General features: G+C 36.6%; 1 protein-coding gene across 4 annotated transcripts in view; it reads left to right on the top strand.

Annotated features, from left to right (window-relative positions):
- The window catches only part of KIF16B (kinesin family member 16B), a 385946-nt gene that overhangs the window by 61017 nt on the left and 312733 nt on the right, over positions 1–12196 (top strand). For all 4 annotated transcript variants that reach the window (XM_036749261.1, XM_036749260.1, XM_036749262.1 and 1 more), the window contains exons 8-10: positions 2450–2618; positions 2782–2913; positions 9925–10100. In XM_036749261.1, coding sequence (XP_036605156.1) covers positions 2450–2618; positions 2782–2913; positions 9925–10100 — 477 coding nt within the window. The remainder of the gene's footprint in view (positions 1–2449; positions 2619–2781; positions 2914–9924; positions 10101–12196) is intronic.

The raw sequence follows: 12196 nt of genomic DNA, 5'->3' as shown, positions 1-12196 counted from the left end.
ATGGAGGATTCTGACCTCACTCCCATAGTAAAACATTGTATTTTAAATATCAGAGTAGTCTTTATGTTTTAATTCTAGTTTGGGAAAAAAAATCCTCAGCTGCTTGTGGTAATGCATGCTTGTAGTTCTTGCTTGTGGGGAGGCTGAGGCTGATGGATCACTTGAATTTGGAATTTGAGCTAAAGCTGATCAGGTGTCTACATTATGTCTGTCACCAATTTGTTGAGCCCCCTGGTAGCAGAGGATCATCAGGCTGCCTATGGAGGGTTGATCTAGCCCAGGGAGGAAAAAAATCAAAGTCAAAGCTTTTCTGCCCATTAGCAGTTAGGTCTGGCCTTGAATAACTGCTATACTTTCAGCCTGTTCAAGATAGGAAGACCCAGTCTCCAAAAAAAAAAAAAAATTCCTTGAATACTTCACAACTCAAAGAAAATGAAAAATTCTTTCACGTACAGTTAAATTCTGTGGCATTTTTGTCACCTGGGGTCTTAGGTCCTCATTCTTTGATCTAATGTACTCGGTGACATGTTTGCATCTATTAACTCAGTGCCTGATTGTAGTGCCTTGCTTTCTAGTTTCAAATAGTTATAAATTCTTTCCACTTTATCTTTCAACTTTATTGGTTTTCTTTGTCTAATTGAGTAAAGAGAACCATAATCATTCATCCTTCTAAGTATTTTTCTTTTTTAATGCCTTACAGAGAGAATATTTGTTTAGGTACCAGTTGAAATAGATGGCTTTTGAGGTCAATTTCAACTTTGAGATTATTTAAAACTGATTAGTTTCTTAATACACTATTTTAGGAATTAGGAAAAATTATTATTTTTTTTAAGCAGGGGCCTTGGAAACAGAATTAATTTCAGAATTAGAAATACCAATAACATTTTCATTTGTTTATTTAGTCTTAAAAGTCAAGTGAAACATATACAGAAGGGAAAATTTTGGTAGATCTCTGAAGTAAGTAAAATGTTATTTAGAATCTTATGAAATTGAAGCTGGATAAATTAATTTCCCCCTGACTGGTGTACATCTTCACCTGGATGTCCTGCTGGCATCTCATGGGAGGCTTCATAATGTGGTGGAAAGGCCTTGGATTCTATCGTCAGAGAACCTGGGTGTTCAAATCCTGCTTTTTATAGTTCACTACTTGTGTGACCTCAGGCAAGGCATGTCACCGTCTTAAGCCTCATATTTTCTGTTATGAAAAGGAATGGGTCAGTTTAGAAGGCAGCCTCCAAGAAACTCTGAGTTCAAGATCTTTGATTCTTACTGAACAGGTGTAGTAAATAGACTGCTTCAATATGAATGTTTGATCCATGTATAACAAGCAAATTAGCTTTTAGAAATATTTCAGGTTGTCATATTGTAAAAAGCTATTGTATTTGGGGTATAAAGAGAAGCTATCGTTGGACATCTGTCATTATTATTTTGTTAAATGTTTTATCTTCCCTACTATATTGGAAGCTCCTTGAATCCCCGGACAGTTTCTCAATTATATCTTTATTATATAAACCTCTGAACCCTGCACTAAGTCCTCAATAAATATTTTCTAAATGAATGAATGAAACTTTGTCTCCTTGAATAGCATTTTAAGGATGTGACATATATTGTAACATGACTTCTGATTTTTTATGTAGTCTCTCTGACCACAGAGTCATAGCTCTTTTCAGATACTATTTTGTCTCCTACGAGATTGCAGCAGGACGTCGAGGTGGAGATGCACACCAGTCAGGAGAAAATTCATTCATATAGCTTTAATTTTGTAAGATTTCTAGATACTACTGTATTTGTTTTGGAGATCAGCCAACATTTTGACATTTATCTGAGTTTTAGCTTACCTTCGAAGTCTAAGCAAACAAAAAACATTGGTGTTTCTAATTCTCAATTCCATTTCTAAGGCCTTGGTAAAAAAAAAAAAGGAATACACACACACACAGACACACACACACACAGACACACACACAGACACACACACACACAGACACACACACACACACACACACACACACACACACACACACACACACACACCCCTATTCCCTTAATTCTTAAATCATGTGTGGAGAAACTAACCACAGTATTGGATAGTGTCAGAGTTGGAACTGACCTTAAAGGCCATCTGTTCCAATCTATACTTGAACAAATAACCTCTGTAAAGTGTTAATAACAAAAGATATTTAGTTGGGTGAATGGTTACTTTTGTCTTCCCTCACTAAAGGACATAAAGCCACACCAGTTAAATTGAGGTATTTTGGGTTGTATTAAGTTGAATTTTCAGTTTCATAGTCAGCATGAAAGGCAATAAAATAAATAAAAAACCAAATAAACAAATCCCCAAACCATACCCTGAGAAACCACAGAGAAGAGTGTGAAATAATTAAAGTTTGTTTCATAAACAACATCAGAGATCCGTATACCTTTTCATTTTTGTTTGTGTATTTTACTCCAGGCAAAATTTGATTCAGAAATGCCATGCGAAACTGTGAGCAAGATCCACTTGGTTGATCTGGCGGGGAGTGAGAGAGCAGATGCCACCGGAGCCACTGGGGTTAGACTGAAGGAAGGAGGGAACATTAACAAATCCCTTGTTACTCTGGGAAATGTCATTTCTGCCTTAGGTAAGTCACAGTGTTGCTCTTAGCTTCCTTCTATACCTCTTCCTAGACTGTTACAATGAAGCAATTAAGCTTAGTGTTTTTGTTGTAGAGTAATAGCTTAAAGCTCTTTTGAACAAGAATTAAAGAAAAAAAGCCTTCATAAGCCTGTTTTTTTTCCCTACAGCTGATTTATCTCAGGATGCCGCAAACCCTCTTGTAAAGAAGAAGCAAGTATTTGTGCCTTACAGGGACTCTGTTTTGACTTGGTTGCTAAAAGATAGCCTTGGAGGAAACTCTAAAACTATCATGATTGCCAGTAAGAGTTTTAATTCTTTCTCCAACATATGTTGTACCTTGTGTGAAACAGTTATATGTATTTAGGCTTAATGTTCCTTGTTAGGAATTCACACTATTTACACCTTTTTCAATTAATAGTTTTTCTTTTTGTCTTAAAGCATATCAGCTAATACGGCTTATATCCTATGTTCATTAACAACCACAACATCATGGAATCATTGAGCCTGTGCCTATTACTTGATTATAAAAACCAAAGTAATAGTGTGGAGTGTAAATACGTTTTATTTTTGCTTAAAAGAGATGTGGAGATTTTTTTTCATTATTGGGGGTATAATGCTTTATAATCTACAGGGAAAAAATGAAGGACCATAGGAATAAAAGTAAATGAATTTGCTTTTTTAGATTAAAATATAGTCAATATTAAAATGAAAAATAAACATAAAATTTTACTAAGTAAAACTTGATTCAATTAAGATGACATCGATTCCTCCACTCTTCAGTACTCATCCAGGCCATCACCTCTGCTTTGGCTATACTTCTCTTCCTTCCCAATCTTGAATTTCTTGTTGAACTCCATAGTATCTTTTATTCTTTCTCTTTTTAAAATTTTTCCCAAATTTTATTCAACATGAAACAAATCTCTGCAGTTTTCACTGGGAAAGTTGACTCCATGTTCAATATGCCTCTGAATTAGAATTCTGTTACTGACTCCTTACAGGCCTCTACCTTCTTTCTAGCTTCTAGGGGTACAGCACCTCCTCTCTGTGTTTATCTGTCAGCTTTGCCTCAGATAGGCCAGATAGGCTGTTCAGTCTGCGGACTTGGGCCTCGGCCTGCCTGCCTGCCTGAGGACAATGTGGCAGATACAAGCTCAGTGAGGAGGTGAAGCTCATGTCCTCATGGGCAAGAATACAGTGAAAATGTCTGCATCCCTAACACAGCCATGGCATTTGAAAGGCAGCGTGGTCTTCAGGACATGGAGCTTGAACTTGTGTTTGTCTGCCAGCTCAGGGTACTTTGGCACATGGATGTATTTCTTGGCTGTCATTACTCCCTCCTCAAAAAAGTTTGTAGATGGCAATTCAGTTCTTCTTCAGCATCAGCCTTCCAGCAGCCACTGCTGCCCTGCCATGACTGCATATCCCCTCGAGCCCCTTGTCCCATTGCTGATCATGTCTTGCTGTTCTCCGGTCTTAGATCACTCCCACCAATTTATGTGTTACCAAATAGAGCTGGAGCAAGTCACAAGATCTTATTGCCTTTTGGGCCCTCTATAAATGTGTGTTACTTCATCTCAGTGGGCCCTTGCAGCAGCATTGCATTGATCTACTCTTCCCTAACTGGTTTTTCTTTATCTGATTTACCACAGGGGCTATCACAAAACCTTTGCTTCTTTTAGATCTTCCATAGCATCTCATACCCTACATTCTCAGTTAGGGATCTTGCCTCATACTTCCCTGAGAAAGTTGAGGGCAGTTGAAATGAACGCCGTCTTTTCCTTTTCTCCTCGTCTGATTTTATTCCCCATTATCTTCTCCTTCGTTCCAGCCTTGATGTGATGATATATCCTTTCCTCTTTCCAAAGCCAACTCCTCTCCAGGTACTCTTGTCTCCATACCCTCCAATCTTCTCTACATGATTGCCTTCAGATTTCTCCCTATTTGCTTCTTCCCTGACACCTTTGACATGCCAAAATATCCCTTTCCATCCTTAAAAAAAGCCTTACTAGCTCCTTCTATCCCTACTAGCTATCATGCTGTGCCTCTCCTCCTGTTCTTAGCTAAAATCTTTGAAAAAAGCCACCTGTACTGAGGCAGTCCACTTTCCTCAACATCTTCCAGGCCCTCTGAAATCTGGTTTCCGACCTCATAATACATTTTCTCAAAAGTTACCAATAACCTTCCTAAAAGCCAAATTTAATGGCCTTTTTTCAGTCCTCATCCTTCTTGACCTTTCTTGGCCTTTGACACTGGTTTACTTCTTCTCCTGAATGCTCTCTTCTGTAGGTTTCCATGACTGATCTCTCCTGGTTTTCCTCCTTCTTGCTGTTCCGTCTCAGCCTCCATAATATCTTCATTAATGTCATCTGTGCTTACCATGGGTAACCCCTAAGTCTGTGTCTTGGGACCTGTTCTCTTTTTTTCTCTATTCTGTCTCACTGGGTGTTCTTAGCACTGCTGAGATTATCTCACATTTGTGTAAGGATTTGGTTTATGAACATTTTCCTTACTACCCCAACTGTGTGAGGGATGGCACAAATATTAATATTCCCCTTTTACATATGACAAAGTTTAGGGGACTTGATCAAGTGGCTACTAAGGGAGAGAGCATTTTCTTTAATACTGGTAATCTGCAGTGCTCTTCTCATTACACCATGGTGCCTATAGTTGTGAAAACACACACACATCTTAATATTTGCTATAAAGTTCTCAGTAAAAAAAATTAATTTATTATTTTTTTAAAAAAGAAAATACAATTTCAAGGGTGAAGAAATTGTTTAAAATTGCTAGGATTTTTTTTTAAAAAGTATTTTTTTCCTGCTTAAAATTTGGATGTACAGATCCTAGAATCATCGAATTTAAAACTTAGCAATCACCTTTTCCTTCATTTTGTAGATGAAGAAACAATAAGTATTAGAGAAGTTGAGAGATTTGCTTATGCTCTTATGCTCCCATCTAGTTGATGGCAGACTTAGCCCATCAAGCTGGATTTTCTGAGTCAGTCCAGTGTCCTTTCCTTAGTGCCATATCACCATTCTTAAAATCTTTTTTTTCCTTGTTTTAGAACAGATAACACCACACATTTATGTCCCAGAAAGTGAGAGATATCATTCAGTTCCATATTTGAAAGAGGAAAAATGTGTTGTCACCATCCACTTTTGTAGCCTTTTGTACGCACAGTATGACTAAAGGCCCCTGGAATGTCTGGAGGAAGGGAAGGGAAAGACCAAGTCTAATGTCTAATTTGAGAATTCTCTATCTGTGGGTGAAAGGATAAGGCTAAATTGTCTGAGCTGTACATAGAACATGGCAAATATTTTGTGACTATTTTGAGCCTGAGTGAAACTTGTTACATTTGAACATTTTCTAATTTTCACGTTGATTTATTAAAGGGAAAACATTTTCTTATTTTTCTTGATAGAATCTTGAATAAAGCAGTAAATACTTAATGAAGCATCATTCTGTCTTCCTCATCTATCAGATTATCGTAAAAAAAACAAAACTTCTTGTGCCATACATTTTTCCCTACAACATTACAAGCTGCTTCTAAATTCTTCAAGTTAGTTTCACGTTAGTCTGAGTATCCCAGATAGTCCCTTCCTTAGGTTTTTCTTTGATATCCCACCTCAGCTCTACTGGGCTCAAGAATAGGAATTTCCTGAGTGTAAAGTCAGTGAAGCTTCTCTGAATACCCTTTTTTGTGCTTGTTGGGAAGTATTACTGCTTCACTTTTATATACCCATTGATTAGATGGTAGCTGATGTATCTTCAGCCTCAGAATACTATACTGTGGCAATCTGAAAGTGTTTTATGAGAATCTGTTTTTAAAAAATGAGGGCCCAGAGATATAGCAGTCTTACTTGTTAAGGTGGACTCATTTCGATTTGCAAAAGGCTCTAAAACCTTTTTCCTCTCAGGGTTAAGGAATAAAATGTGATTAGAATTTTAAATTTCCTAAATTATGACCATCTTTGGCTTTAGTGAATCTTCTTTTTTAAATGAACAAACAAATTCACCTCACTAGATCCAAAGTTATCACATGTATATCTGTTCTGAGAAAAGCCTATAAACTTATATCGAAGAGCTATTTTTCCAAAGGAACCAAGATAATTAACTGTTAGCATTAATATAAATTTTTCTAAGATTTTGTTTGATAGGAATTGCTTTGTTCAGCATAGATCAGTTCTTATTCACCTTCATCTACACTGGTAAGAACACATAATTTTTTTCCGTATACTGTCAATGAAAATTAAAAATGTAATTTTGTTTAAAAACAGCAAAACACAGCAGCAAAAAATAAAAGTTAGCAAAGAAAGTAAAAAAAAGAGGCAACAATGTGATTGGAATCGTAGAGAAAGAAATGGGTCCTAGTTGGTATGGTGATTTCTGCTTTTCCTCACAAAGGATAGTAGTCAGCAGTTAGCCTTGAGTAGATTTTTAGCAAATATTAAAGACAAGACTGAAATTGTTTTGAGGTCTAGTGTAAAGACCTCTGAATTATGAATTGGAGGAGTCAACTTCTCATCTTGATAACAGCTCTGATACTAACTAGCTGTTTGACTTTGGGCAAATTGTTTAGCCTTTCTGGGCCTCGGTTTCCTCATCTGTAACATGACAAGATGAGCTCCAAGTTCCTGTCTAGCTATAAAATCCTTTGATTTAAAGTGGGTTGCCCTTGCCATAATTTGCTTGTTCTTCTGTCAGACTGGTGAAGCTAGTTAGTTTAATGTGGACATTGAAAAGCCACCTGCTTTCTAACAAAGTTATGTTTAAACTGTCTTAGATGAAAAACCAATTTTATAAGGTCAGCGGAGCAGGAGATACCCAGCCTTCTTTAGCACCTGTTCCTACTATTTAAAACCTCTCATTTCCAGAAAAGTCTTCTTTATCAAACCTAATTATCTTATGTTGCAGCCTGAGCCCTTTTCTTTGGTTTTGTCTTTGGTAGCTTTTCTAGGTTTTCCTTCTGGAATCTTGGCAATTCTTTCCTTTTTGAACAGAATCTTTTTACTTTAGAATATTTACCATGCTCTAAGCAGTATGATAGACTCTTGTGTGTTAACTTTAATTGGAATGTTTTTATTGTATACACTGAAATGAAACTTTGGTACAAATGTTATTTCAACAGAACTTACATAGGCTTACACTACAACCCAAACTGCAGCTAGACTGGGGTGATGAGGACTTTATTCCCATAGCACTGAGATTTAGATGATGCCAACAGAACTCTAGCAAGACTAATTAGTTAGAATGGAAAGTTACCAGATCCTGCATCCTGCCACGCCTGGTGAATTTCTTCTTGCACACTCATTCTCTGTTCCCTTCCTATAGCAGTGGCTTCACTAGTAATTGCCTGTGTTGTTCCCATGGCAGGTGGTGGATTTCAGTCTTTGTCTCCTCCCCATGAAGCTATAACCTGGACTCTTTCCCCCCACAGGAACTTACATTTTGATGCCTAAAATATCTTTGGGGTCCCTTTCCTTTGCCTCTCCTAGATAACTAGCAATCTTAGCAATCAAGAAGAAAAATTATGTGTGTATATATATGGGTCATATTTCCTCATGGTATGAGGAAATAAAGGCAAATGGAGTTAAGGGACTTGCCCAGGGTCATACAGCTAGTAAATGTCTGAGGCCAGATTTGACTCAAGAAGATTTCTCTCTCTCTCACACACACACACACACACACACATATTTGTGTGTGTATTTACCTGTATGTGTGCATGTGTGCATATATGCACGCACATGTATATGCACAATTTGTGTGCATGTGTGTATGCATGTATTTGCATACATACACACATCAATTTATATACATATATGCCGATTTATAGATACATGTACCCCTTTATATATGTTATGTACATACACACACACATTCATACATATATATGTATGTAGGTACATAATTTTAGTTCTTGATTGTTTGGATTGCTAGTTATGACTGATTACTATTCCTAGAAACATTCTTACTAGAACTATTGAAAGCTACATTGTTTTCAGAAAATGCCAATTTAGTCCACTATTTTTTGCTTAAATTATTCTACTTTTGATATTGTTATATGATACCAGGGAATAGTAATGAAGTGGTTTTAAGAAGTGTGGTGTACTATAAAAGAACACTGTATTTAGATTCATAAGACCTGCATTCAAATGCTGACTCTGCTGCTTTTTATTTCCTGGATCATTAAGTCACTTAAACTGCTCCAGGCTTCAATTCTCTCATTTGTAAAATGAAGGAATTTGCTAGAAGATCTTTAAGAGCCATTTCGGCTTTTAACTCAATAGACATATAAATTGAATAAAAGACATTCATGGAGACTAGGTTCTATGTAACTAACACTTGAGAATTGGCAGATTAGTTGTAATTTCAGTCTGAAAGAAGTATGCCCAGTGTTGTACAAGTTTTTTTTTTCCCCTATTGAAATATATTCCTTCTTTTAACTTTAAAGGGTTAGGAATATTCCCTATCTATGGTACCAAACTAAATGTATTTTAAAAGAATTTCTCTTGAATATGTTCTTATCTACGTATGATAGAATATTATAAAATACCCTACATTTAGGGCTAGCCATTGGAAACACTCACATTTGTCTATCCCTTCATTTTCTACTTTTTCCTTTTACAGTGTTTTTCTAGAGTGAAGGGAAATTTGCTATTGAAACTCCTAGAACTTTCTCATTCCTGCATTTTTTGTTTTTTCCTTTTGCAAAGCTTTGCAAAAGCTTCTGAAAGCTGTGTGTTCTTTGTAGCAGTCCTCAGATGTTTTAGGACAGAATCATACTAAATCTTCTCTTTAGTGTTTTGTAAATAATTATGACAACTATATGAATGGAAAAAACAAAAGGTATATTTCATTTTTTGTTTGATGTCCCATCCACACAGGATTCATATTCCTTGGTTGAGAGACTGCCCTCAATCAGCTCTCATTTTTTTAACTTCATATTTTCTCCTTGGGTCATATTCCCAAATGGAGTTTATTATTGAAAAATAACAATGATAATGCTTTTCTATTCATTTAAGAGAAACAACTCACAAGGTCTTTTTCTATGGGTGTTAATTTCAGATACAAAAATATTTTGATCACTGAGTGTTTAATTGTAGAATTGAGTCAAGCTAACTGAAATTTAATTTGGTAGTGAACATTCTCCTTGTAAATGTTAGATAATTTTTAATAATCGTTGTGAGAGGAGTGAATATTTAAGTCTACCCAACAACCTGAGGTTAATCTGACTTTTAGATTATGAACCAAGTTTGTATTAAATGAAACTCAGTGCTGGATAAAAAAATTTTTGAATTCGTTCTTCACAGCTATTTCACCTGCCGATGTCAATTATGGAGAAACCCTAAGTACTCTTCGATATGCAAATAGAGCCAAAAACATCATCAACAAGCCTACCATTAATGAGGATCCTAACGTCAAACTCATTCGTGAGCTCCGAGCCGAAATAGCCAGACTAAAAACTCTGCTTGCCCAAGGGAATCAGGTTAGGTTTCTCTGAGATTTTATGAATAGTTTCCTTTGAGTAATAGCATCTATTTCTGGATCTTAATGAGATAATTGTCTTACTCATTATATTGATTTGAGTAAATAACTGCTAACTGAAGGCATGAATAACTGATCCTCCCCTCCCCCTCCTTACATGAAATTCCAATTGGCTTTTATAAAAAAATTTATCAGCTAAAGTTGATAACCTAATAGATATCAATTTGGCATAAATTTTCTTTGGGCCATTCAGCAAAATAAGACTCTTGATTTGTGCTTAAGTATCCTGGTGTTTAGTTTGATACTTCATTATTTTCAAATTATAAAACAGTTTTAAGGTAATGAAAAGTTTGTAAAATGTCATTATGAGGCAGAAATTCATAAAACTTATGGTATTTGTTCTGTTTTAAAAGTTGATTTTAGAACAGTCAGAAATAAAACTTCTGCTCCACATTCTTAGGCAGCAAAAGATACTATGCATCCTCCCTCACCCCAAATATGATTATTAATACATTTTATATAATTATCTCTCAATTTAAAAATAGTTTACTGGATCATGCTATCTCATAAAGTTATGGTCAAGTTACTTGTATTTCTGATACTCTTGGAAGTAGTCAGTTAGCTCATTAGTTACTTTGCACTGAGGCCACACAGGACGCAGGATAAAGGCATGAACTTGGAAGTTTCCTGAGTCATGCAGTACGTTTCACATTTCTTCCCTTCAAGATACCCAACAACTGTTGGATAAGAATGATTCTTTGTGGTGAACATTTTGTTCTAATTTCCAAACCTTTTCTCTTTTGGAAGGTTCCAACTGTGGAATGGAACACATTAGAACGGGGGATAAATTCCTCATTCAGGGTTTGGGATTGGACTCATTCTCTTACTATCTATGAACTTGAACTTGTAGGATCATTTGGATGGGAGACCCATGACAAACTTGCCTTATGCTGTATTTTCTAAGCCAGACTATACAGTGGGCCAATACAATATTTAAATTCTCTCCTATGCTCTGTTCTTCTTTTGCATTCTGCTAGGGTTTTCTTTAATTCAAGGGGTAGAAAGTGGGAGCAGACAGGAGCCAGGGTAGATAGAATAGGAGTCATTGTTAAAAGTATGAATTTTAAGAAAGAAGGACTTTTGCAGTAAAAGTTTGCAGAGCATTCAAAATCTCCCATGGGGGGCCGCTAAGGTGGCGCAGTGATTAGAGCACCGGCCCTGGAGTCAGGAGGACCTGAGTTCAAATGCGGACTCAGACGCTTGACACATGTACTAGCTGTGTGACCTTGGGCAAGTCACTTCATCCCAATTGCCCTGCCTTCTCCCCTCCAAAAAAACAACAAAACCAAAACCAAAACCAAAATCTCCCATGGTCCATAGACAAGATTTTGGAAAGCACTAATTTTCAGCACACAATGAAAAAATTGGGGATAGATAAGCTTTTAAAAATGATTATTTGATAACAAAATTTTGCTGTTTGTACCAAAAATGCTGATGAAATTCCCAGACACTAAATTTTGTTAGATTGCTGAATTGCTAATAAATTTATGGAATTATGAAATGGAAGAGACTTACTCTTACTTGTTAGGAAAGATCATGATTGCTTCAATCATACTTTAATAAGGCACAGAAGGTATAGGGACAAATGGCACAGAAAATGCAGAGACAAATAGTGTGTGTGGGGTGGTTACAGAGGCAAGCAGTGGGGGGATGGGGATGGGGATGGGCTGATGCAAGAAGACAGGCAGCATGGGGGAAGATGATGGAGAAGGAGACAGGCCCAGAGAGTAACCCAAGTAATCCAAGATTAGAGTTGGGTGCACTTGGCAGTATAGACCCATAGGAGTTTTTGGGTGGTAGGAGTTTGGGGTCTCATTTTTATAGGGTATTGGTAAGGGACAGACTATATTGTTTGTAAATCTTTAACATATCTATGTCATCTTAAAGTTATCAGCACCATTTGGTGATCTGTCGGTCTTACTGTGGTTGTCTGGAACTTATCTGAAATTTAGGGGTCACAGGACCAAAAGGCCCTCACAGCAAGGTGTAGATGGCTTCCCTGATTCAGCACATACTCTCCGGATGTGCTTTTTGGTT

Source organism: Trichosurus vulpecula, chromosome 3 (assembly GCF_011100635.1).
Source record: "Trichosurus vulpecula isolate mTriVul1 chromosome 3, mTriVul1.pri, whole genome shotgun sequence".
Lineage (NCBI taxonomy): Eukaryota > Metazoa > Chordata > Mammalia > Diprotodontia > Phalangeridae > Trichosurus > Trichosurus vulpecula.
The sequence above is the reverse complement of the archived record's forward strand: the minus strand, read 5'-3'. Positions and strand labels throughout refer to the sequence as shown.